Raw genomic sequence first — 23,117 nt, forward strand, 5'->3', positions numbered from 1 at the left:
AAATCTTAGCCATAGCTTGTTTATTGCAAATATGAAGTTTCACTTGTCTGTGTTCACTGAAAATTAGAATTATTTAATGCCCTACTAATGGTATCAGAGAGAATTGATTATTGGGAAATGACATGTCATTGAACAACTGTCTTTGGATGGAAGGCTCGGATTTTTTTCCTTCCTTTTCTTTTTCATTGCCTCATTTCCCTTCCAGGCCTTATCCACTGCACACATGCCCACTCTATGGATTCTCCATTCCCACTCTCCTTGTATTATTTTGCAGAATCACCCTAATAATAATCACTACTGGTCCAATGCGTTCAATGCCTATAAACACGTTGTTTATCAAAATGCAGAAAACTTTGTTTTAACTAGCACATTATGAACAGGCACTCTTGATGTATCGGCAAAAATTACATACTTGAAATACCGAATGTTTGCTGTATTATTGTGATCTACAGTGATGTCCAAATAGTCAATAAAAGGTGCGGATAAGAAGACTTTCTGCTGTCATGTTTTCTTAAAGGCAAAAATACATTATTATTTGAGTGATTTATGCTGTAAATAAAATATAACCATGATTTGTATACGCCCTGCATAATGTTTCTATTACTTAACATATGTTTCTTACATTGATTATATCGACCTCTTGATCAGTCAGAATATTTGATCAATTGGTACACTTCTAGTCCCATAGATGCCGATTAATAAAATGTTTGCTGTAATAATAGTTAAAGGACTGACGAAGGGTCACTGGACCCGAAATGTCAACTCTGATTTCTCTCCACAGATGCTGCCAGACCTAACTTTTTCCAGCAATCTCTGGTTCGGATTTCCAACCTCTGCAGTTCTTTACATTTTTAGTTAAAGATCTTGCCTGCTTTGGAATAAAAGTTTTAAATTATATAAAATGCTTCACGGAAATTCATCTAATCAATTCTCTTTTGAACCATCCAGATCAGATTTTTCTTTTAGTGTTTCCTTCTGAGGAAACACAAGCTGAGACATTTTCCAACATTGTGTTTATGATTTCCGAAAGTCAAGAAACTCCTTCAAGTTTTTAAGCCTTCGGGAGTCAGGGTCAGGTGGTAGTAATGTCACACCAGGAAGCAGATATGTGGTGGCAAAATAGGTATGACGGCAAGCTAAATCTGAAGGTCCTTCTCAGTGTGCTATGGCATTGCTCCAATCCTGCACGGGGTTGTTAGGTTTCATATTCCTCACCCCTCATATTTCCTGACCCTTCTATGTCCTTCATATATCTTTCATGTCCCATGCTTCCTCCAGCCGGATTTTTTCCTTCCTTTTCTTTTTCATTGCCTCATTTCCCTTCCAGGCCTTATCCACTGCACACATGTCCACTCTATGGATTCTCCATTCCCACTCTCCTCGTATTATTTTGCAGAATCACTGAGCTATTTGCAAGGCTGACAATTTTTGAAATGCTCCTGAAACTGATGCAATAAGCACAATTGCTTTGAAAAAGGATTAATGATAAATAAGTTTGATTCATTGATAAGCTGTGGTTGATTTGACAATTTCATGATATTATAAGATCAGAAGATATTTGTAATACAGCTTATCAATGCCTGTTTGCTTGTTTTAACAAATTTAGGAGCATTTCAAAAAACGTGTCACAGTTATACAGCCTATTTCTACATGTACTAAATATTGGAAGAGAGACTCTGGAGGATGCATAGGAGTCATGGAGTGGGGAGGGATATGAGTAGATACGGGAGACATTAGTAAGACTTTTTAAAAAAAGCATACTTGTCAAAAGGTTCCTGAATCTTCAGCAGGTTTCCCCAATTGCAAATTAAATTTACCTAATGACATTCCCTCCAGCTTCTATAATCTTTCACATGATGAAAAAAATAGCCTTGGATATGAAATTCAGACTTTGCCTAGTTCATACACAGAACAACTTTGATTATCTGAATGAGACGGGCAGCGAATATTGTGTTCGGATAACCGATTGGTCAGATAACTGATAATGTTTTTACAGGACCTTGAGATCTTGTTCGGATAATCCTAAATTTGGATAACTGATGCTGAGATAACCGAAGTTGTTCAGTAATGACAATCCCAACATCACAGGATGGGTTTGTGGGGTTGCAACCCAATAGTTTTCAAATTAGGGTAAGATAGTACAGGTCATGAATAGAGCTAACTTGAAATTCTGATTCCAAAGGTCACGTTTTAGCCATTTCTGACTTAATTCCAGGCAGGTGTCAGAGTCTTTATATCAAAAATGCATGCAAGAATAATTTAAAATAATTTAGGAATCAGCACATAAATGTGATGGAATAAATACAACTAAAACAGAAACCTTATGGTTGAAGTTTGCATTTTACACAAAGGTTTTGATCAAAGAATTAGAGAAGCCTATGCCTAAGCTCTGGAAATGCTGATGTTCTATATCCAAGAAAGATGTAACTCTTTTATAGGGATAGAACTTTCCAACCCCAACAACGTCACTGGGAGTAGTGTCCACAGTTAGAAGTGTAGAAGTCCCCAAATCAGTCACTACTGATACAGAAAATGGGTTCAGGTCATGCTGGGACTGATCCTAGAAATATAGAAATTAATTGGGTTGATTTCAAGGGCAGGAGATCTTTCAACAAGGGATACACTCGCTGCTACTGGAGAAACTCTCTGTGAACCATAAGGTTTCAATCAGAAGGAACTAATCCTCTCCACCCTCCACATGCTTGCACCGAGGCTGCTAGATTGGCCTCCTTAAATGTCACAGAGCCCAACCGCCACTGGTAAAATACCATTAATGGTCACTGAACATGTTCAATTCACGTAAAGGTAGGCAGACTGCACTCTACCTGACCTGCAACTGGGAAATGCCAGCGGTAGCAGAAAGGTGATGAGGAGAGCACTCTATCGCACTCACCAAATTGAAAAGCCTCCCAACTCCAATCTCCAATGGTTTAACATTCTGACCACAGGTCCTAGTATGAATTATGTAATAAAAAGTTACATGCAATAAAAGTGTGTTTTAGTTAGAATGTCAAACATTTTGAGTTCTAAGTGTAATTTGTGAAATGCCAGGTTTTATATTCAACTCAACCCATTCTAATGCACATTCTAGTATTAAGCACAAGTCTGGAATTGGTCATACACCTGCAGTCTAGGCACAGTGTGTATCCCCAGGATAAAAAAATAAGGTGGATTCAGCAAGGGTGGAGTGGATATTTCTACTTTGCAGAAAAAAACACTGTACTGTCACTGAAGGCGATTTCATCAGTATTGTGTTTCAGTGAGTGAAACAATATAACTGAATTGCATGAAAATGGAGTCATGAAATGCAATCACAATTAACAGAAAAGCTTTAATCTTAAAGTTTCCCTCATTGAATCCAGATAATTCAAATGTTATTAATGATTTAATGACTAGGGAACAAGAGGGCAAATGTCACCAGTAATAGCTGTAATTTTCTAATCTCAACTAAGATTACAAACCCCCATCAACAATAGATTTTGCATATACCACATCCAGTAAAAAAAAGTTTTAAAAGATTCTAATGTTATATAGCTTTTAATATTTTTACTTAATCTATGGTTAAATTTTTGGTGTCTATCATCAGTTTTTAACAGGAGAAATTTACATTCAAAATTGTATTTTAAACGTCTTAGAAAGCAAGTAGAAAACTACAGCAAAATCAGTCATTATACTTATTTAATGCTGCCTTATTTAAGGTTTATGAAAGATATGTGAAAAAAAAACTTGGCTGCAAGACTGATTTTTTTTTTGTTGGCACTGCACTATATGAATAGCCTGCTTCATATATGGTTCCACCTAGTACATGGATCAACTCCATATTTTACATTTTGATCACAAATCCTGCATGTAATTAGCATCTGCACAAAAATTAGTAGAGTATTTTCTTCAAAACTCAAAATGTTCCAATCTTATCTTCTGTCAATGACAAAGAACAGTTTCCATTGGCAAGTAAGCTGAATGGAATGAGGTCAGTGTTAATGCTCTGTGTGATCTGCAAATACTTCATGCCTTAAGTGTACAGTGCAGTACGTGCTCACAATCATGAACTGAAAGCCACAGCAGTTGCAAAACTATTGATTTCATTCCAATAACTTATACTTCAGTTTGGCTTTGCAAAGACAGGCAGCACAGCTGAGGGACTAAATCCATAATGTACAGACTTTACTGGGCTTGTTTGGTGGCATAAATAAAATAGATCACAGCATATAAATTGACCAAAGACTTTTTGCCCCATAAACAATGTTTTCACAGCTACTCATCATCAGTCAAGCCCCTATTATAATTTTTCAGCCGCAACATACTAAATTCATATTAGCAGTCGTCTCAATTTTCACACCCACACAGAACTGACCCTGTGTGACGAACATCAAAACTGGTGACTACCCACACTGTTGGTTCATTTTTGTTAATCAACATATAAGTTAACCCCTGCTTTTGGAGGGATTTTTAAGATTTAAAAAGTCAATTTGTACAGACTGATATCAATGCTTTTCAAGAAAAAATTGAACCACCGAACAAGAAAAGAAATATGTCAACAACAACAGTACCTGCATCATATTCAGATAATACTGTCAGAATGTCAAACACTATGCAATGCATATTTACACCCTATGTAATCACTGTAATATAATTACCTACACATTACTGGACTAGTACTCGAGGCTGAGGCTACTAATCAAAATTCAAATTCAAATCCTACTAAGGCAGTTTAGAGAATTTGAATTTAAAAAGTAATCTGGAAAGAAAACAGAAACAGCGGTTGAGGTGAATTGTTGTGATAGCTCAACTGGTTTACTAATTACCTTATCCATTCTGACTGAAGAGTGACTTCCTTTTCCCCCACCAATGTGATTCATAACTGCCCTCTGAAGTGGCATGACAAGCAACTCAAGCATTTGTAACAAGCATTTGTTAATAGGAGTGAGTAATAATAGCTGCACATGCCAGTGACTTCCATATTCCAAGCATGAACTAAAACAAAGAAATATAAAAGAAGAATTCAATTGCATTCTATCAAAGTCACCATATTGGAATTTTAAATAAACAAAGACCACTACCACAGATCAATTTTAGCACCAAAACGAAGACCGAAGATTGATTTGATGGAACAGCAAATCCATTTAAATAAGTTTAAAATTGTGCTTTAAGTTACTTTGAACTTCTTGATTAAACTTGCAAATAAAATGTTAATTTTATTATGCCACTGGTTCTGCAGCATTTTTAAATAATCAATGCTAATTATCTCTATTAAATGACTGATGCTAGTCCATTTTTTTGATGTTGGTAGGTTGTAGCAATTTATATAATCAACATCAGCCAAGATTGCTTGGTTGCACAAAATTTTGGGCCTAGACAGGTATGTATGCCACATTCCATTTTATGGAAGAGGTACACCGTACTGACTAAGACCTCTCCATTGGTATTCAGGGCACAAGCAAATAGGGCCCCTTATTCTTTACAAGGTCTCCTTCCAAGAATTTGGTTGGGCTTAACTGCCACTATTCACTTTTCATCAACCTGCCAAAATCACCACCCCTCAGCCTCTCTTCTATTATCACTTTTTAAAATATTAAATGCATTCCAGGCATGACTCGATATAACACTTGGGGCGAATGGGATCAAAGATTCTGAGGAGAAAGCAAGATTAGGCTGTTGAGTTGGAGAATCGGCCATGATCATGATGAATGGCGGAGCAGGCTCAAAGGGCTGAATAGCCTCCTCCTGCTCCTATCTCCTTTGCTTCTGTGTTTTTCTATTACAGCTGCTTATTTTCAGCAAGTCCAAGGCCATATCTAAAGCACAATTAAAGCACTGCAAACCAGTTGTTGTAACTATTCAATTTACCATTGATTTGGAAAATTAGTTAGTCCAGGAATGTTGAAATGCAAAAGTGATTTTACTCTCAAGGTGACTTACGCATATATTGCTGTATTTAGCAGTGGGTTAAAAGCTCAACAGCACTTAACTTATATCATTACACCTTTTTTTAAACTGAAAGACAGAAAAGATGCTGTGCATTTTTGGATTTACACTTCCTTTTTGAAAGAGAGGGGAAGAACACATGCTGCCAATATCTTAATAAACTAAATACATACTTTTTTTTCCATTCACAGCAGCTAATGTGACTGATCTCTCACAGCTTCTGACTCCCAGCTATCATTTATTTCTGAATAGGGAAATAGAATGGAAAAGTAAACCTTTATAATTTTAAAATAAATCACAGGAGTAGTCCAGATTTGTGCTGAGTTGGCTAGTCTCAACTCGATAAGGAAGTAATGTGTAGACTCTCTGCACTTCAGTTTGCTAAGACAGCAAGACCAAAGGGACACATTCAAGAATACTGAGAGAAATGAGCGTGGAAATTGCAGAGGCAGTGGCCATAATTTTACAGTCTTCCTTAGACTCGGGGTGGTGCAAAAGGAACATAAGGACAGGAATAGGCCATTCAGTCCATCAAGTCTGCTCTGTGTTTAATCTCATCATAGCTGATTAAAAACTTTAATGCCTTATACTCCAAAATCCTTTACACTATTCGTAGATTTCTGATTACAATCTCTACTTTAAACATATCCAAAGCCGGAGCTTCCACAGTGCTCTGAGGCAGAAAATTGAGAGTAAAGAATTGCAAAAATAAGCCCAGCAACCGGTGGCCAGAAAGTTCAATCTTGGTACTTGAAGAAGTTTCTAGAAAGATCATTTGGAACAAAATGAATAGTCAAAAGGGACAAATTCAATTAATTAAGGAAAGCTTGCTTGTATTTGTAAATGAGGTACAGGAACAGATGTCCTAGGAAGTCATGTGCATAAACTATTGAAGGTAACAGGTCAGATTGATGGAATGGTTAATAAATAGAGGGGCATTGCGAGAAGCAAGAAAGTGATATTAAAACTTGTATGAAACACTGGTTTCATCTCAACTGATGCACTGTGTCCAGTTGTGATCCCCAAACTTCAGAAAAAAAATGTGAAGGCAATAAAGAATGTGCAGAAAAGGAAATCACAGGAATGACTCCAAGGTTGAATAATATCAGTTACACAGAAAAGATGAAGAAATGTAACTGCTTTCCACAGAAAACAGAAGGTTAAGAGACAGTTGACAGAGGTACTCAAATCATGAGAAGTCTGGACATAGTATTTTGGGAAAACTACTTCCATTGGTGGAAACATTGAGAAGAGGACAAAAAATTTAAAGTATTTGGCAAAATAAGCAATACTGACACGAAGAAAATCTTCTTCATACTGCAACTGGTTAGAGTCTGGAATGCACTACTTGAGACTGTGGTGGAAGTTCAACTGAGACATTAAAAAGAGGATTGGATCATTATCTAAAAAGGAACCATTTTAGGACTACACAGTGAATAGGTAACCTGATCCTTTGTAGAGCGAGTAGAGACTCAACAGACCAAATTACCTTCTTCTTGCTTTAACCATACTCTGATTCTTTGCACTAGGGTAGTATCAATTGCTTCTACAGCCTAGGTTAACAAGTGGTACATCAACCAAGGATCCCACATGCAATAACCATGGCATGGTGGTTCAGTGGTTAGCACAGCTGCCTCACAGCACTAAGGTCCCAGGTTCGATTCCAGCCTTGGGTGACTGTTTGTGTGGAGTATGCACGTTCTCAGTGTGTCGTGGGTTTCCGCCGGGTGCTCCGGTTTCCTCCCACAATCCAAAGACCTATAGGTCAGGTGCATTGGCCATGCTAAATTGCCCACTAATGTTAGTGTTAGGAGGGAAATGGGTCTGGGTGGGTTACTCTTCAGAGGGTCAGTGTGGACTGGTTGGGCTGAAGGGCCTTATTCCACACTGTAAGTAATGTAATCCATTCAAAGATGCATGTGGATGTCAAGTTAGAATAAAATTGAGTTTTATTGTACTGCCTTCATTAATTAAATAGCCTACCAATATTTAATGTCAAATTTCATTGATGATTGACTTGAGTGAGGTACTAGAACATACCTGTGAACCTGCATCTCAGAAATGAGATTGTACCTCAGGAAGAAGTCAACACCTTTAAATAGGATATTACGACAAAAGTACAGACATTAGCAACAAAAGACCAAGAAAAACTAAAATTGGGTGACAGACATAGATACTGTAAATTGGAGTTTAACCACTTCGTCCTCTCACAAAATATGAGATTCATACACCAAGATAAATCAAGAGTGAAATCTATAAACAACCACAGCAGCTTTCTACCACAAACCCCACTCGACCAGAGAAACCAAACTTCCTAGAAGTAATAAACATCACCAACTCAAGAATGAGATGCAATCAGCATTAGATAAAGGGATCTTTTTGTGCCTATGAATAGCTGAGAGTTTCTTAGTTATAGATCTGATAAAACTCCAACAACTAGTAAATTGAACAAAGAATGAAGATATTTAAAAGCATTAAGTCAATTTAATTATAATGTTGGAAAATAATTATCAATAGATGTAACTTGTCATATATTTTGTAACATAATCATAAACTGAAATGTTTGGGAGCAGGATAGCTGCTTCCGGTGAGGTCTGGCTCTTAGCCAACTGCTTGTTGATTTAACGACAGTGCTACGTGCAGAACGTGAACACAGTGATAGTCAAACTCCAGTGAAGTAACTTAATGTACAAGTGGACACCTCAATCAAAGCAGAACTTGATAGTACAAAGTTGCAAATAAATAAAGTACCTATTCTGGGACAAGTAAACAGTAATTTTAAAGCCTCAGCAGTGAAATCAGGAAAAGCAATCAGACTTTTTAAATTGCCTTTGTAAACCAAAGTATATAAACTACCATAACAGCACGTGTTTCATATTCAGTTTTCAGAGGGTTATCAAAAGTTTAAAAATCTGACATTTCTTAAGAATCATCAAAACTGAACATTAATAAATTAGTTAATTCTAATTAATTAATTAGAAAGAAACTGGCACGATGAAACCAGCAAGTTCTCAGCTTATATTCCTGGGAGTGCTGAGATATGCCAGAGGTTCTTGATCCCTGCACCAATTCTCTGCTTCCATCAATTCACTGAATTTTTTTGTAGGCACAAGTTGCATCACTGAATGGAGCATGTCTAAACTAGACATCTATTAACAACTCAAGTCCAGTATCTTGATGATGCTCATCTGTTTTTACTAGGTGACAACAATTTTGAAAATGTAATAGGAATTTAAAAATGGTGTTTTGTTGCACACATTCTATAACAGTTATTGTGGTCATCAAAATTTGTCTTTGATAAAAGCAGAACAAATATATACGCAAGTTATTCACATATCCAAATGTTGACTAGTTTCAAGAGTTCAAATGAATGCAGTGCACTGAAATGTATGTTAACAATTTAATTTAGATGTCTTGGTTTAACAATGGCATAGCAATTATATTTAACTGGGATTGACTTTGAAGTTATGTAGAAGAAAGATGAAAAACAGATAGAGACATGTTATTTGCAATGATTTCGTGCCTCTTCATGAAATCTTGCTAATGTATGAAAACAGTGGTTTTACAAGAACAAAGTGCTTAATCTTAAAGTCCTGGGCATACAAATGCTGATTGTTTGTATATCATTGCCCAGAAATCCATGATTGTTTCTGTTAGATTATGAAAACTGAGCTTTAGTCTATCAGAACAATCATAAACTCAGCTGGTTGCACACGTACTATCTTTTGTGGTTTTGCAACGGTCGAACTTCTGTTTTACCTTAAAAAGCCAGCAGTGCTTGAAGCAGAGGGTGGAACAAGTTATTCCCAATCCAATCCCTTAGTCAGAATGGATTGTGAATTGGAGCAGTCAGGCCGAGCCTCAAAAGAATGTTTCTAGACCAAAGCAGCTAAAGCACCTAAGGATCCAGACAAGTTCAAGTTCTGGAGCCCTGGAGATGAAGGACTTAGGAGACTTATTTCAAGTATTATGTCAATTTTTATGCTGGAGGTAATGTAAAAAAATCAGCATTTTTCATAGGCCAATTTATTGTTTGCACTTCTTGGGTATACTTAGTAAGCTGTATTGTAGATGTGCACTTACCAAAGTCTCACTCTACCCCAATCTAACAAGCAATCAGTGTTTCCCAAGTAATTTCATCCCAAGGATGAAAATTATTTACAACCCCTCAGGAAGAACTGAGACATTAAGCTCGAGGGGGGGGCCCATGAGAGCAGGGGCCTGTTGGAGCAAGAGCACTGCTGTTATTCAATTTAGTCAGTGCCCCATTGCTCTTCAAAGCTCAGGATCAACCTAAGGTTCCAAACCTCATTTTGGGATGAGCTGCGCTAAACCCTCCATTCTTTCTATGGTCAGCATGACAGTGTATTTGCACGTGGTACACACGAATGTGTCTTTTATCGAATTAAAATAAGACTTAAGTGCAAGAGGTAACTCTGAATGGGAGCTTGTCCACTGGTGGAAAAATAAGCATCAAATAAACATCTTTAATAAACTTTTGTTTATAATCACAACAATCCATTGTACTGACCATCTGGTAAAACCACTGTGAAACATACAAGCAAATTTTCTTATACAAGCAAACTTGATTGAGTTTTTTGAAGAAGTAACAAAGAAGGTTGATGAGGGCAGGGCAGTAGATGTTATCTATATGGACTTCAGTAAGGTGTTCGACAAGGTTCCCCATGGGAAACTGATTAGAAAGGTTAGATCTCATGGAATACAGGGAGAACTAGCCATGTGGATACAGAACTGGCTCAAAGGTAGAGGACAGAGGGTGGTGGTGGAGGGTTGTTTTTCAGGCTGGAGGCCTGTGACCAGTGGAGTGCCACAAGAATCGGTGCTGGGCCCTCTACTTTTTGTCATTTACATAAATGATTTGGATGTGAGCATAAGAGGTACAGTTAGTAAGTTTGCAAATGACACCAAAATTGGAGGAGTGGTGGACAGCAAAGAGGGTTACCTCAGATTACAACAGGATCTGGACCAGATGGGCCAATGGGCAGAGAAGTGGCAGATGGAGTTTAATACAGATAAATGCGAGGTGCTGTTTTTTGGGAAAGCAAATCTTAGCAGGACTTACACACTTAATGGTAAGGTCTATGGGAATGTTGCTGAACAAAGAGACCTTGGAGTGTAGGTTCATAGCACCTTGAAAGTGGAGTTGCAGGTAGACAGGATAGTGAAGGCGTTTGGTATGCTTTCCATTATTGGTCAGAGTATTGAGTACAGGAGTTCGGAGGACATGTTGCAGCTGTACAGGACATTGGTTAGGCCACTGTTGGAATATTGCGTGCAATTTTGGTCTCCTTCCTATCAGAAAGATGTTGTGAAACTTGAAAAGGTTCAGAAAAGATTTACAAAGGTGTTGCCAGGGTTAGAGGATCTGAGCTACAGGGAGAGGCTGAATAGGCTGGGGCTATTTTCCATGGAGCGTCGGAGGCTGAGGGTTGACTTTATAGAGGTTTACAAAATTATGAGGGGCATGGATAGGATAAATAGACAAAGTCTTTTCCCTGAGGTTGAGGAGTCCAGAACTAGACAGCATAGGTTTAGGGTGAGAGGGGAAAAGATATAAAAGAGACCTAAGGGGAAACGTTTTCACGCAGAGGGTAGTACGTGTATGGAATGAGCTGCCAGAGGATGTGGTGTAGGCTGGTACATTGCAACATTTAAGAGGCATTTGGATGGGTATATGAATAAGAAGGGTTTGGAGGGATATGGGCCGGGTGCTGGCAGGTGGCACTAGATTGTGTTGGAATATCTGGTCAGCATGGACGGGTTGGACCAAAGGGTCTGTTTCTATGCTGTACATCTCTATGACTCTAAATATAGAAGCATTCCTACAGGAAACTCAGAAGAATCAGAGTGAGGAGAAAGGTACTATTTGGAGTGAATACTGAATTGCCCTTATCGGCAACTTCCAATGACAAAGATTATAGTTCTTCATCTCATTAAGTATGGTCTCCGAACTTCTCCTTGCAGTGCACCTGTAATAATTATCTTAGGCAAGATCTAAGAGCTCAGCCACACAGTATTGAAATATACACGACAAAGGATATGAAATCAAATCAGAAACACTGGAAATACTCAATACGTCTGCAGTGGTGATATACGAGGAGCAACATCTTTCAGTGGCGCTACTGTGATGTTACTACTGACCCGAAGGCCAACAGATCTAATACTTTCATCCTCCATCTCTAAAGGAGTTATACAGGCATTGAGGTCCAGATTGGATGGTATACTAATAGCAAATTTTATATATATGCAACATACTGGAAAATTATTTAAAAGTAATGCAGACGATCATACATTGACTGGTAGTTCAAGCAACATCTGTAGGATAAGTCTTCCAACAACCTATTGTTCTTTTATTTGGTTTGGAGATCTCTTTCATATGAACATTATCAGTGGTATTGACTGTTATGTGTCATCCAATTGTGTAGCAGGCTAAGATGTTGTCTTTACTGGTTCAAGTAAAGTTCACCAAATAAGCTCAGGTGGATTGTATGGTTTAATTTCAGCTGCTGTATTTTGGTTTTTGTCGAACATCTTGCTGATAACTATCGCCTGAGGATACCTTTCAGTGCAGTCAGGGATAGAAAACATTTCCTATAACCCTGTGAAATAAGTGTTTTCTTCCATGCTGATGGTGTAAAGTAAGTCTAATTCCAATAAGTGATTTGTGCTGGTTGAAACTTCTCAAGTTCAGCAATTAATCTTGGGAAACCTATAACAGTTTCCATGGATTCTGTTTTCATAAATCTGACATTGGTAGCTTTCTCATGAAGTGGTTGAACCACATGAACTAACTACAGAATGGTGAGGGCAAAGTCCACTTCTTTACTCAGGGGTAAGCTTTCTTGATTCTGGATGTACACATTCTCAAATGTTATTCTTTATGTTGTAGTGACACTCATAACATTGCTATAATTTTAGAATTGATGAAATTAATGAAATCATTAATGAAATTGTCTGCAGTTTCTTCTGGAAGATTAGCTTTTCTGCTGAATCATGCCCATTCTAGAATTCTATTTGTTCTTCATTTTCAATACTTTGTAATGTCTATCTTTCTTAATCTTCTGATAATTCATAATTTCATCAGCTGCATAATCTAGTGGTGCATTAACTTGTTCCACTTCTGATTTGACATTGAGTTTTGAAGCAATTTTGTATTTTAATCATTTTCTCCATTTGGTCCAATCTCGTGCTCTTTAGGACTAAATCTTGAATTTATTAGGAAGTATTGACTTTTTCCACTACTTCATGTGTTGATGAAACATATGCCTGGGAAAGCATTTTAAATCTGAATAATTTCAATACTGTTTTATATTTTATGTTCTATAAACTTGTCTTCTATTCAGGAATACAACTTTATTTTAAAATACTATAAAATTTGCTGCTGTTTTCTGTACCTTTTTTCATATTTGCCTATTTTTGATAAATATGCATCACTGTTGAATTAAATCAAATTCTTCCAAAACAGTTGGTTGTTCTGTAGTGATTTACTGCTTTGAGCTTCAAACTGTTCTTTTTCGGAAAGCCTGTACTTTTAAAATTGCTCATAATTTGGGGCTGGGGGGGAGGTAGCTGGGAATGCTATAAGTAGATGAAGGTGGGGGAGAAGGCAGTAGGTCAGAGAGGAGAGTGGAGCAGGTAGATGGGAAAGACAATGGACAGGTCAAGAGGGCGGTGCCGAGTTGGAGGCTTAGGACTGGGATAAGATGGGGAGGGGAAATGAGGAAATTGGTGGAATTCACATTAATCCCATGTGGTTGCAAGGTCCCAAGGCAGAAAATGAGGCGTTCTTCCTCCAGGCATCGGGTGGTGAGAGTTTGGCGAAGGAGGAGGCCCAGCACCTACATGTCCTTGGTGGAGTGGGAGGTCTACAAATGTTGTTCCTTTTCTTCAGGTGATTCTGAGTAGTTTTCACTCTTAGTCTCTTTTGGACTTCACACAACAGAGTCCATCACTGCAAGCATGTGGTATGAGACAGGTAAATGGAGTCCACAGAGCTGCTCATCATGTCATAACATATGATATCTGGGTACTAGATTGTGATTGGGGCATAGTGCCGCCACCAGTCATCCTTTCAATGATAGTCTTAGGAGCAGTTTGGTAGTTCACAGACATTGGCATTCGACATGTACCAGCCTCTGTGAACTCTCATGGCACACCTTTGCGCTTCAATGATGTACCTTGAGTTATCCCAGCAATTATCACTGTAATGATGTAGCAATGGCACTTTGCATTCAGAGACATGCACCTAGTTGTGGACAGAACCAGGCTACATCTCCAGCTTTTTGCTTGCTGTCATAGCACTCTTTCACTCAGAGCCTACCTGGGTGTGTGTAGCTTCCCTGCCTTGTATTGCCTTGCCGTTTTGTGCATTGCTGCCTCAGTCAGAAATACCATGTTTCAAGAGAGCAGTAACATGGTGACATGCCAGTTAGCTCAGACAAAGTCAGGAAGCTTACCCGGCTGATCTCAGTCTAGTCAAGAAGGATAGCCTTCACTCGGGGATCCTGGCACATTAAGTCAAGGGCAACCTTATATATCACTCCAAATCCTACTCTAGATGGTCACAGTCATGATTCACTCTTAATAATGGGTGAGGAGCCAAATGATGGGCAGCACATCACCTATTTTGACTTTTACTGCCCTATTTTGAGCTGTTTAGCTCCTGGAATGACAGAAGGGCAAATATTATGGAAGATGGAAGTGGGTGGCATAATTATTATTGTTGGTGCAGGTGGGGAGTTTTCCCAAGTGAGTAGTTTGGCACACAGAGGGTGACAGCGGGGTTAATGGTGTCAAACATTGAGGTGGGTGAGGGCAATTGGGGATGACGCTGTAAGCATTAGTGGGAGTGATAGAGCATGAGCCTAGGTGGGAGGTAAGTCCAGTAGCAAAGATAGAGGGAGGGTAAGCAATCGGAGAGAAGCTGATAGAATAGAGAAGCACATTGACCTTCTTCCTTAAGTGCTGGCCATTCCTCCAACTGGCTGCAATTGCTAACTTCAGTGGCAACTTCACACCAGGCTAGCATGATCTGGTGTCATGTTCTCCACTGCTGATCGTTTGAGAAGAATAAGTCCCACCAATGCATCACAGCCAAGAGGAGCTGCAGGGCCATGTCCATAAAGCAGGATAGTAATTTCACCCTTTCTATCATTTTGGTGCAGATGTCAGGAACCAAATTGTCCAACTGGACTCTATAAATATGCCAACAGTGGCAGGGATAACAATCAATTTGGAGTGACTGGTGAGTAACGAGTTGCTCCAGAATAGTGCATGGCAAGACATAATGGAAATTGCTGTAAATGTGTTGCTGGTTAAAGCGCAGCAGGTCAGGCAGCATCCAAGGAACAGGAAATTCGACGTTTCGGGCATAAGCCCAACAGGTGGTCATATCCAGCCAGGATGTAATGGGAGCAATTCGCTCACTTGAGACAGTGAGAAACAATGTGCAAGACATTTGGTCTTCACTAAGAAGATCTGAAACCAGTTGTACAAGTCACAACTCCAAGCTCACAACAGTTTGAGGAGTGCATTTCATACTCGCCATAAGGGTTAAAAATCTCACTTAATATCAAGTTTAACAAAATAGGGCAAGGGAATCCATTCAGCCTCGTGGCCAGAATCACTCCACCAAACTTGATGCAACTCGCACTTAACCAAAAAAAAATTCAGCGATATGTATATTTACGTATCTTTAAAATGATCATTACATAACAAAATATCTATGAACAGTTTAAAGGCAAAAAAGCTCAAGTTAAATGTTATAACTGCTTAAAGGTGGAAAAATCCAGTTAAACAGATTTTAAAAATTCATACTCAGTAGAACTAGTCTTGTAAGTGAAATACAATGGACTGAATTTTCCCAACTTGGCAAGAGTCTTCCATGGCCCACATCGACTCTTCTCATGCAAACAGCCACTCCTCATCTTATTAGTGGTTAGCCTCTTTGGTGCCTGTTTCATCGACTTGTGTGACAGGAGAAGCTAAGGCGTCATATTAAAAACAATTAGTTTCACTGCACTTCTGTGCTGCAAAACACAAACTTCCCTTCATACTGTGGCTGTGCATCATTATCCCCAAGGAAATGGCCAGGAAAGGAAGGTTAGTGCCTCATTTCAATGGCTGAGATAGAAAGGTGCCGAGTGCATGCAGAAGTTGGATGGTGGAGAAGAGAGCAGTGCTGGTAAAGAAGGCCATGGCACCAGAGAGACAGCCTGGACTCAGACAGAGGCTGGGTAAATGCAGTGTCCTGGTTCAGGAAGAAGGTTTTGATCATCTTTGTTCTGTGAAATTAAATACCATCTTTGCTACCTCATACTGACATGGCCACCACTCACTAACCCTATCACTGCAAATGCTTCTCACCAAAGGTCATAGACTACAACTTTCATTATTTCAAGTATCATGTTCACTCAGTGGTTCGCAGCCAACTCACCCCCCCCCCCCCCAAATTACTAAACTCCCCTACTCTCTGCTTCCTATTCAGTCAGTGAAGGCAACTCACAGCCTCTCCTCCTCCTTCATCATAGAGTCACAGAGATATACAGCACAGAAACAGACCCTTTGGTCCATTGCATCCATGCTGACCAGCTATCCTATATAAATCTAGTCCCATTTGCCAGCATTCAGCCCATATCCCGCTAAACCCTTCTTATTCATATACCCATACAGATGCCTTTTAAATGTTGTAATCGGACCAGCCTCCACCACTTCCTCTGGCAGCTCATTCCATACACACACCACCCTCTGCGTGAAAAGGATGCCACTCAAGTACCTTTTAAATCTATCTCCTCTCACCTTAAACCTATGTCATTTAGTTTTGGACTCTCCTATTCTAGGAAAAAGACCTTGGCTATTCAACCTATCCATGCCCTTCATGATTTTGTTAACCTCTATAGGGGTCACACTTCAGTCTCCAAAGCTCCAAGGAAAGTATTCCCAGTCTATTCAGCCTCTCCCTATAGCTCAAACCCTTCAATCCCAGCAACATCCTTGTAAATTTTTTCAGAACCCCCTTCAGGTTTCACAAGATCCTTCGCTATAGCAGGAAGACCAGAATTTAATGCAGTATTTTAAAAGTGGCCTAACCAACATCATGTACAACTGCAACATGACATCTTAACTCCTATACTCAATGCACTGACCAATAAAGGCAAGCGTTACCAAACGCCTACTTCACTGCCCTGTCTACCTGCGATTCTACTTTCAAGGAACTAATACCTGCCCCCATGATCTTTGTTTGGCAACTCTCCCCAGAACCCATACAGTCCTGCTGCTCTGCCTTTGCAAAATGCAACACATCACATTTATCTAAATTAAACTCTACTTGAGGTTCCTTGGTCCATCTGATCAAAGTCCTCTTGTACTCTTGGGTTACCTTTTCACTGTTCAACCTTGGTGTCATCCACAAACTTACTAACCATACCTCCTATATTCACATCCCAATCACTTATAAAAAATTATCCTTGCAGCACACACTCCTGTCCAATTTTGGCATTGACCATACAGGCCAGCAGAGTACCCAGAAGACCATAAGGCATCAGAGGGGAAGCAGTTCATTCAGCCCATTTGTTCCGTCATTCAATAAGATCAGGATTGATCTGAATCCACAACTCCGCCTCCTTGACTTTTCCCATAACCCTTCATTCCCTTACTGATTAAAAATCTATGTCGACCTTGAATACAGCCCTTTGTGGTAAAGAATTCCACAAATTAACTACCTACTGAAAGAAGGAATTCCCCCTTATATCGCTCTTAATGCATGACCCCTTATTCTGAGATTATGTCCTCTGTTCCTAAACTCTCACATGAGGGGAACCAACTTGTCAAATCTGCTATGAATCTTGTGTTTCAAAAGGTCACCTTTCATTCTTCTAAATTCCAATAAATACAGACCCAACCTACTCAACTTCTCCTCATAAGATCGTCTTTGCACTGCTTCCAATGCAATTATAATCTTTCCTTAGTTAGGGGACCCAAAACTGTTCACAGTAATCCAGTGTGGTCTGACGACTGCCTCATATTTTAGCAATACTTCCCTTTTTTTACACTCTACTCTATGCTGTAACTTTCTGTAGTCTTTCTCAATCTCTCAATCTAAATAATATTCAGCTTCTTTATTTTTCTGACCAAAGTGCATAGCTTCCTATTTTCTTATATTATGTCCATCTGGCAAATTTTTGCCTACTCACTTGACTATTTTGATCTACAGATTCTGTATCATGCTCATTACTTGCCTTCTCACCCACTTTTCTGCCACTTGTAACTTTGGCATTCACTTTCAAGTCATTAATATATTGTAATAATTATGACTCCAGTACTGATCCTTATGATACTCCAGCTGTTAGAGGTTGCTATACTAAATGTGCCCCCTTTATCCCAACTATGTCTTTTATTAATTAGCCAATCCTCTATTCATGCTAATGTACTACCAACACGATGGACTCTTCTTAAGTAGTCTAATGTGTGGTATCTTGCCAAATGCCTCCTGAAAATCCAAGTATAACTCCATATATTTTACTGCGTCTTCTTTATCTAACATGCTGGATGCCTCCTCAAAGAATTCTCAAGGTTAAAGGGATCATTTTCCCTTCGTAAAGTACACATTTCCATATACTCTGCTATTACATCCTTTCTAACTAACTCTAACATTTTTTTCCCCAATAACAGATGTAAAACTAACTATGGTTACTTTTTATCCATGCAGGGTAAACAAGCATATAACACCTAGTTCCTTTCCTTTGTCATTCTTATGTCCAGGGATCTACCTTTCCTGTGAAATATGTTGCTCCTCATTGCAAACTGATGCCATCCTTGCATTCAGGTGGCACCCCAATTGTTTGGAAGCCTTGACCTTCCTCACATGCCACCCATTTGTCAAAATCATGGTGATCCCTATATTGCCTGAGCACTTAGTGACCTCTTTCCCTGTGACTTGTGAAAACAAAATGCCCAATTTTCTCATTTGAAACCTTCTCCCTTTTATAGGCCTACCTAATTTATTGGGGCCGGTTATATCAGACTCCCCACTGTATCTACTTCTATACAGCATACCTGATCTAATTCTGACCCAACACGTAGACTATATAATCCCATCAAAATCTCATAATGTTCTTCAAAAAGCCCTTTATCAATCTCAACTCCAGTTATCAATGTTGGGCTGGTTCTTGTAGTTGCCCTCGCTATGCAATGGTGAAATGCATGGTCCCAACCTGATTACTTAGCAGATGCCAAATACATTATAGTCACTTAGGTCTAGTAGCATAAACATGGCACTATGTCTCTGGAACTGAATAATCAGAATATAATAAATCCCCTCCATGATCTGTCTGCCTTTTGACTTCTCTGGCCTCCTTCAACTAAGTTCTCTTTGACCAACTTTTGCACCAGTTCTAATATCTCCTTGCATGGTTCTATTTCAATTTTATGCTTTCCTCTGCAACATCTTGTCACATGTTGCTATCTTAATAAAGGTGCTTGAGAACAATTAAGATTTTGCTATTACATGGTTTTTGCTTGTTATTCTATCTAAAAGTCCATTCCACACTACGATTCTGCAACTAGTTTAGATCTTTGTTCCTTTGATCCAAACTGACAATTTTACCTTAATTAATTTTCTGGCGTCACTTTCCACAGCCTATTTAGTATACCTCAATAACAATATTTCTCACATCTTTCATACCTGAAAATACTTTGCTCATATTTCTATTAATTCTGATTCCTAACACTTAGAAAAAATAATGTGGTACAAATTGCCCATATCGTATATAATACTAACATATCTTTTATAACTTCTAGTAAAAACACCAAGTGGAGAATCTCGCTCACGTTGGCCATCACTTTTTTTTACAGCTTCTGCCCTTAGCTTAGTGATGTTTGTAGAAATCTAATCAAAAATCACACAACACCAGGTTATAGTCCAACAGGTTTATTTGGAAGCACTAACTTTCGGAATGCTGCTCCTTCATCAGGTGGTTGTAGAGTATAAGGTCGTAGGACGCAGAATTTATAGCAAAAGTTTACAGTGTGATGTAACTGAAATTATATATTGAAAAAGACCTGGATTGTTTGTTAAGTCTCTCATCTTTTAGAATGGGCATGTTGGTTTCAGGTCCTGCATATGTAAATTCCAGAATTTTCTTAAAGTTACATTCTCAAGTGAACTTTAACAATAGGTGCCATATTGGCCCAGATAATGCATTGAAGGTGTGAGGTTGTCTGTGCCCCAATGATCAGACTGATTCTAATCTAAAAAAGGAATTCACAGAATCACATGCGGATTTATGTAAGTAACTTTGAGAAAGTTCTGGAATTTACATATGAAACATGCCCATTCCAAAAGATGAGACTTGACAAACAATCCAGGTTTTTTTCAATATATAATTTCAGTTACAGCACACTGTAAACTTTTGCTATAAGTTCTGTCTCCTACAGTCTTATACTCCACAACTACCTGGTGAAGGAGCAGCACTTCGAAAGCTAGCACTTCCAAATAAATCTGTTGTGATTTTTAACTTTGTGCACTCTAGTCCAACGCCAGCACCTCCAAATTATATATGACTCAGTGTGATTGAGGTACTACCTCCTCAAAATGAATCAAATTAAGAAAACAATTCTCTCCTTACCTTACTCACAAGATCATGTTTCTACATTCAGATGTTAAAAAGTTTCTGCTCAAATATAACACTTTTGAAACGGAGGGGGCGGGTGCAATACTGCTTCTCTGCACAAAATCTCTTTTAAACTGAAGATATTAAACTGGACACTGCAACTGATGACAGCTTTTCAAATCAGTTTTTCTGTAAGTACTTCAAACATTTGTAACAACCCATTTTAACCTCTGGTTAATTAGCTCAGTCAAACTCATACAAACCGGATAATGCGAATGTATCCAGAGAACTTACCTGGGATCTATCTTTTATGTTGTAATTCTCGAGTTTTCCTTCACAAAGAATAATAAGTTTATCTAGTAACGAAAGAAAGAAGTCTATCGCATAACATCTGTCCTTGACTCCTCTCACCCAAGCGATCTGATCACCCCGTAGATGTCTCTTGCAGTAACCAGTTCTTTGACCGGCCAATTGCCCATCTCGTAACGCTCCTACAGAATGCAAGTTACGAACTTCTTCATAAACACAATCTCCGACTGCACTTCCCAAAAAATTATCAATGTAATAATAACCGTGTTCATTTAAACGAGGTACGACGCTCTCCCTCACTAGCTTCTCAAGATTTAAAACCATCTTGTGAAATCGTAAATCGAATCCTATCAGAGGATCCAAGATGCTACTTTTCCAATTACTGCAAGTTTTGAGTAACCCTTAATCAGTGAGCTTGCAAGATTTCTTGCTCTCACGAATATCGCGGCTTCCGCCTCTGGTTCAGAATCTTAGTAATATTTTCTGTATCTCGGATGACTTTAGGTCGCAGAAATACCTGGACCTCAATTCTAAATTTGTCTTTCCAGCACCAACTATATTAAACTTAGCCTGTATACTGCATGTTAAGCTTCAGGCAATGACGTGCTCTTAGTCACTGGACGCGACGTGCAGAATGTGGGAGTGGGAGGAGCAAACCGCCATTGAGGAATTTCAGCACAGCATGTAGACAAAGTTTCATAGGTGACCCTACCAGGCAATAGCCCTTTCGTATGCACCGGAACGCAGAAAGATGAACCGTGAAAAGAAATGGTGACATATTCATTCGATTTCGTTATGGTTGGGAAACCCTGACTGTTAGTAAAATGAATGAATGATGAAGCGAACACAAATAAAGTTCGCTTCTTTCTTGGGTATTTCCAAGTAGGAGCAATATCAACTGATCACTAAATATCTTCTAAAGTAGTACAATTTGGTCTCCCTCCTATTGGAAGGATGTGAAACTTGAAAGGGTTCAGAAAAGATTTACAAGGGTGTTGCCAAGGTTGGAGGATTTGAGCTGTATGGACAAGCTGAATAGGCTGGAGCTGTTTTCCTTGGAGCACAGGAGGCTGAGGGTGACCTTACAAAGGTTTATAAAATCATGAGGGGCATGGATAGGGTAAGTAGGCAAGGTCTTTTCCCTAGAGTGGGGGGAGGCCAAAACTAGAGGGTATAGGTTTAGGGTGAGAGGGGAAAGATATAAAAGGGACGGGGCACCTTTTTCATGCAGAATGTGGTACATGTATAGAATGAACTCCCAGAGGAAGTGGTGGAAGCTTGTACAATTACAACACTTAAAAGACATCTGGATGGGTATATGAATAGAAAGAGCTTCGAGGGATTTGGACCAAGTGCTGGCAAATGGGTCTAGATTAATTTATGATATCTGGTCGACATAGACGAGTTGGGCCAAAGCGTTTGTTTCCATGCTGTACAAACTACGACTCTAATCATTAAATGTGTTTCAAGGATATTATATCTATCAAAGAAATAACTGTTTTGATTAAGTAATTTGGAGATTTAAGGTCTGCAAATGCTGCAAGTCAGAATCAATAAAACACTGAGCTGAAAAAACACAGCAGGTCAGACACAACAGAGGAGTAGGAAAGTGGATGTTTCCAGACCCTTCATGAGGACATGGGAGGGGAAGGATACTCAGAAATAAATTGAGGGAAACAAGGGTGGGGGCAGTGGAAGGTAGTGGGATGATGACAGGTGGATGCAGGTAAGGTGTTATTGTGATTGGTCAGTGACAAAGAATGTGGTGCTGGAAAAGCACAGCCGGTCAGGCAGCATCAAGGAGCAGGAGAATCAATGTTTCAAGCATAAGCTTTTCATTACTTTCTCCCCCCAATTAGTCAGTAGAAAGAGTGGAGCGGAATAGTGAGAAGGAGGATGAACAGGTATGTCAGGTCAAGGAGGCGAGGAGAGAGGGAGGGCTGGACATGGGATAAGGCTGGGGGTGGAGAGATTTTGAAGTTGATTAGATTAGATTAGATTAGACTTACAGTGTGGAAACAGGCCCTTCGGCCCAACAAGTCCACACCGACCCGCCGAAGCGCAACCCACCCATACCCTTACATTTACCCCTTACCTAACACTACGGGCAATTTAGCATGGCCAATTCACCTGACCCGCACATCTTTGTGACTGTGGGAGGAAACCGGAGCACCCGGAGGAAACCCACGCAGACACGGGGAGAACGTGCAAACTCCACACAGTCAGTCGCCTGAGTCGGGAATTGAACCCAGG

At 39.2% G+C, this 23,117-nt stretch overlaps 1 protein-coding gene across 1 annotated transcript in view; it reads right to left on the minus strand.

The window, feature by feature from the left end:
* Positions 1-21,464, minus strand: part of egln3 (egl-9 family hypoxia-inducible factor 3) — a 34,991-nt gene extending 13,527 nt beyond the window's left edge. The window contains exon 1 of the mRNA XM_060828387.1: positions 20,850-21,464. Coding sequence (XP_060684370.1) covers positions 20,850-21,188 — 339 coding nt within the window. The 5' untranslated portion in view covers positions 21,189-21,464. The remainder of the gene's footprint in view (positions 1-20,849) is intronic.
* Between the last annotated feature and the right edge of the window lie 1,653 nt (positions 21,465-23,117).

This window comes from Hemiscyllium ocellatum, chromosome 8 (assembly GCF_020745735.1).
Source record: "Hemiscyllium ocellatum isolate sHemOce1 chromosome 8, sHemOce1.pat.X.cur, whole genome shotgun sequence".
Lineage (NCBI taxonomy): Eukaryota > Metazoa > Chordata > Chondrichthyes > Orectolobiformes > Hemiscylliidae > Hemiscyllium > Hemiscyllium ocellatum.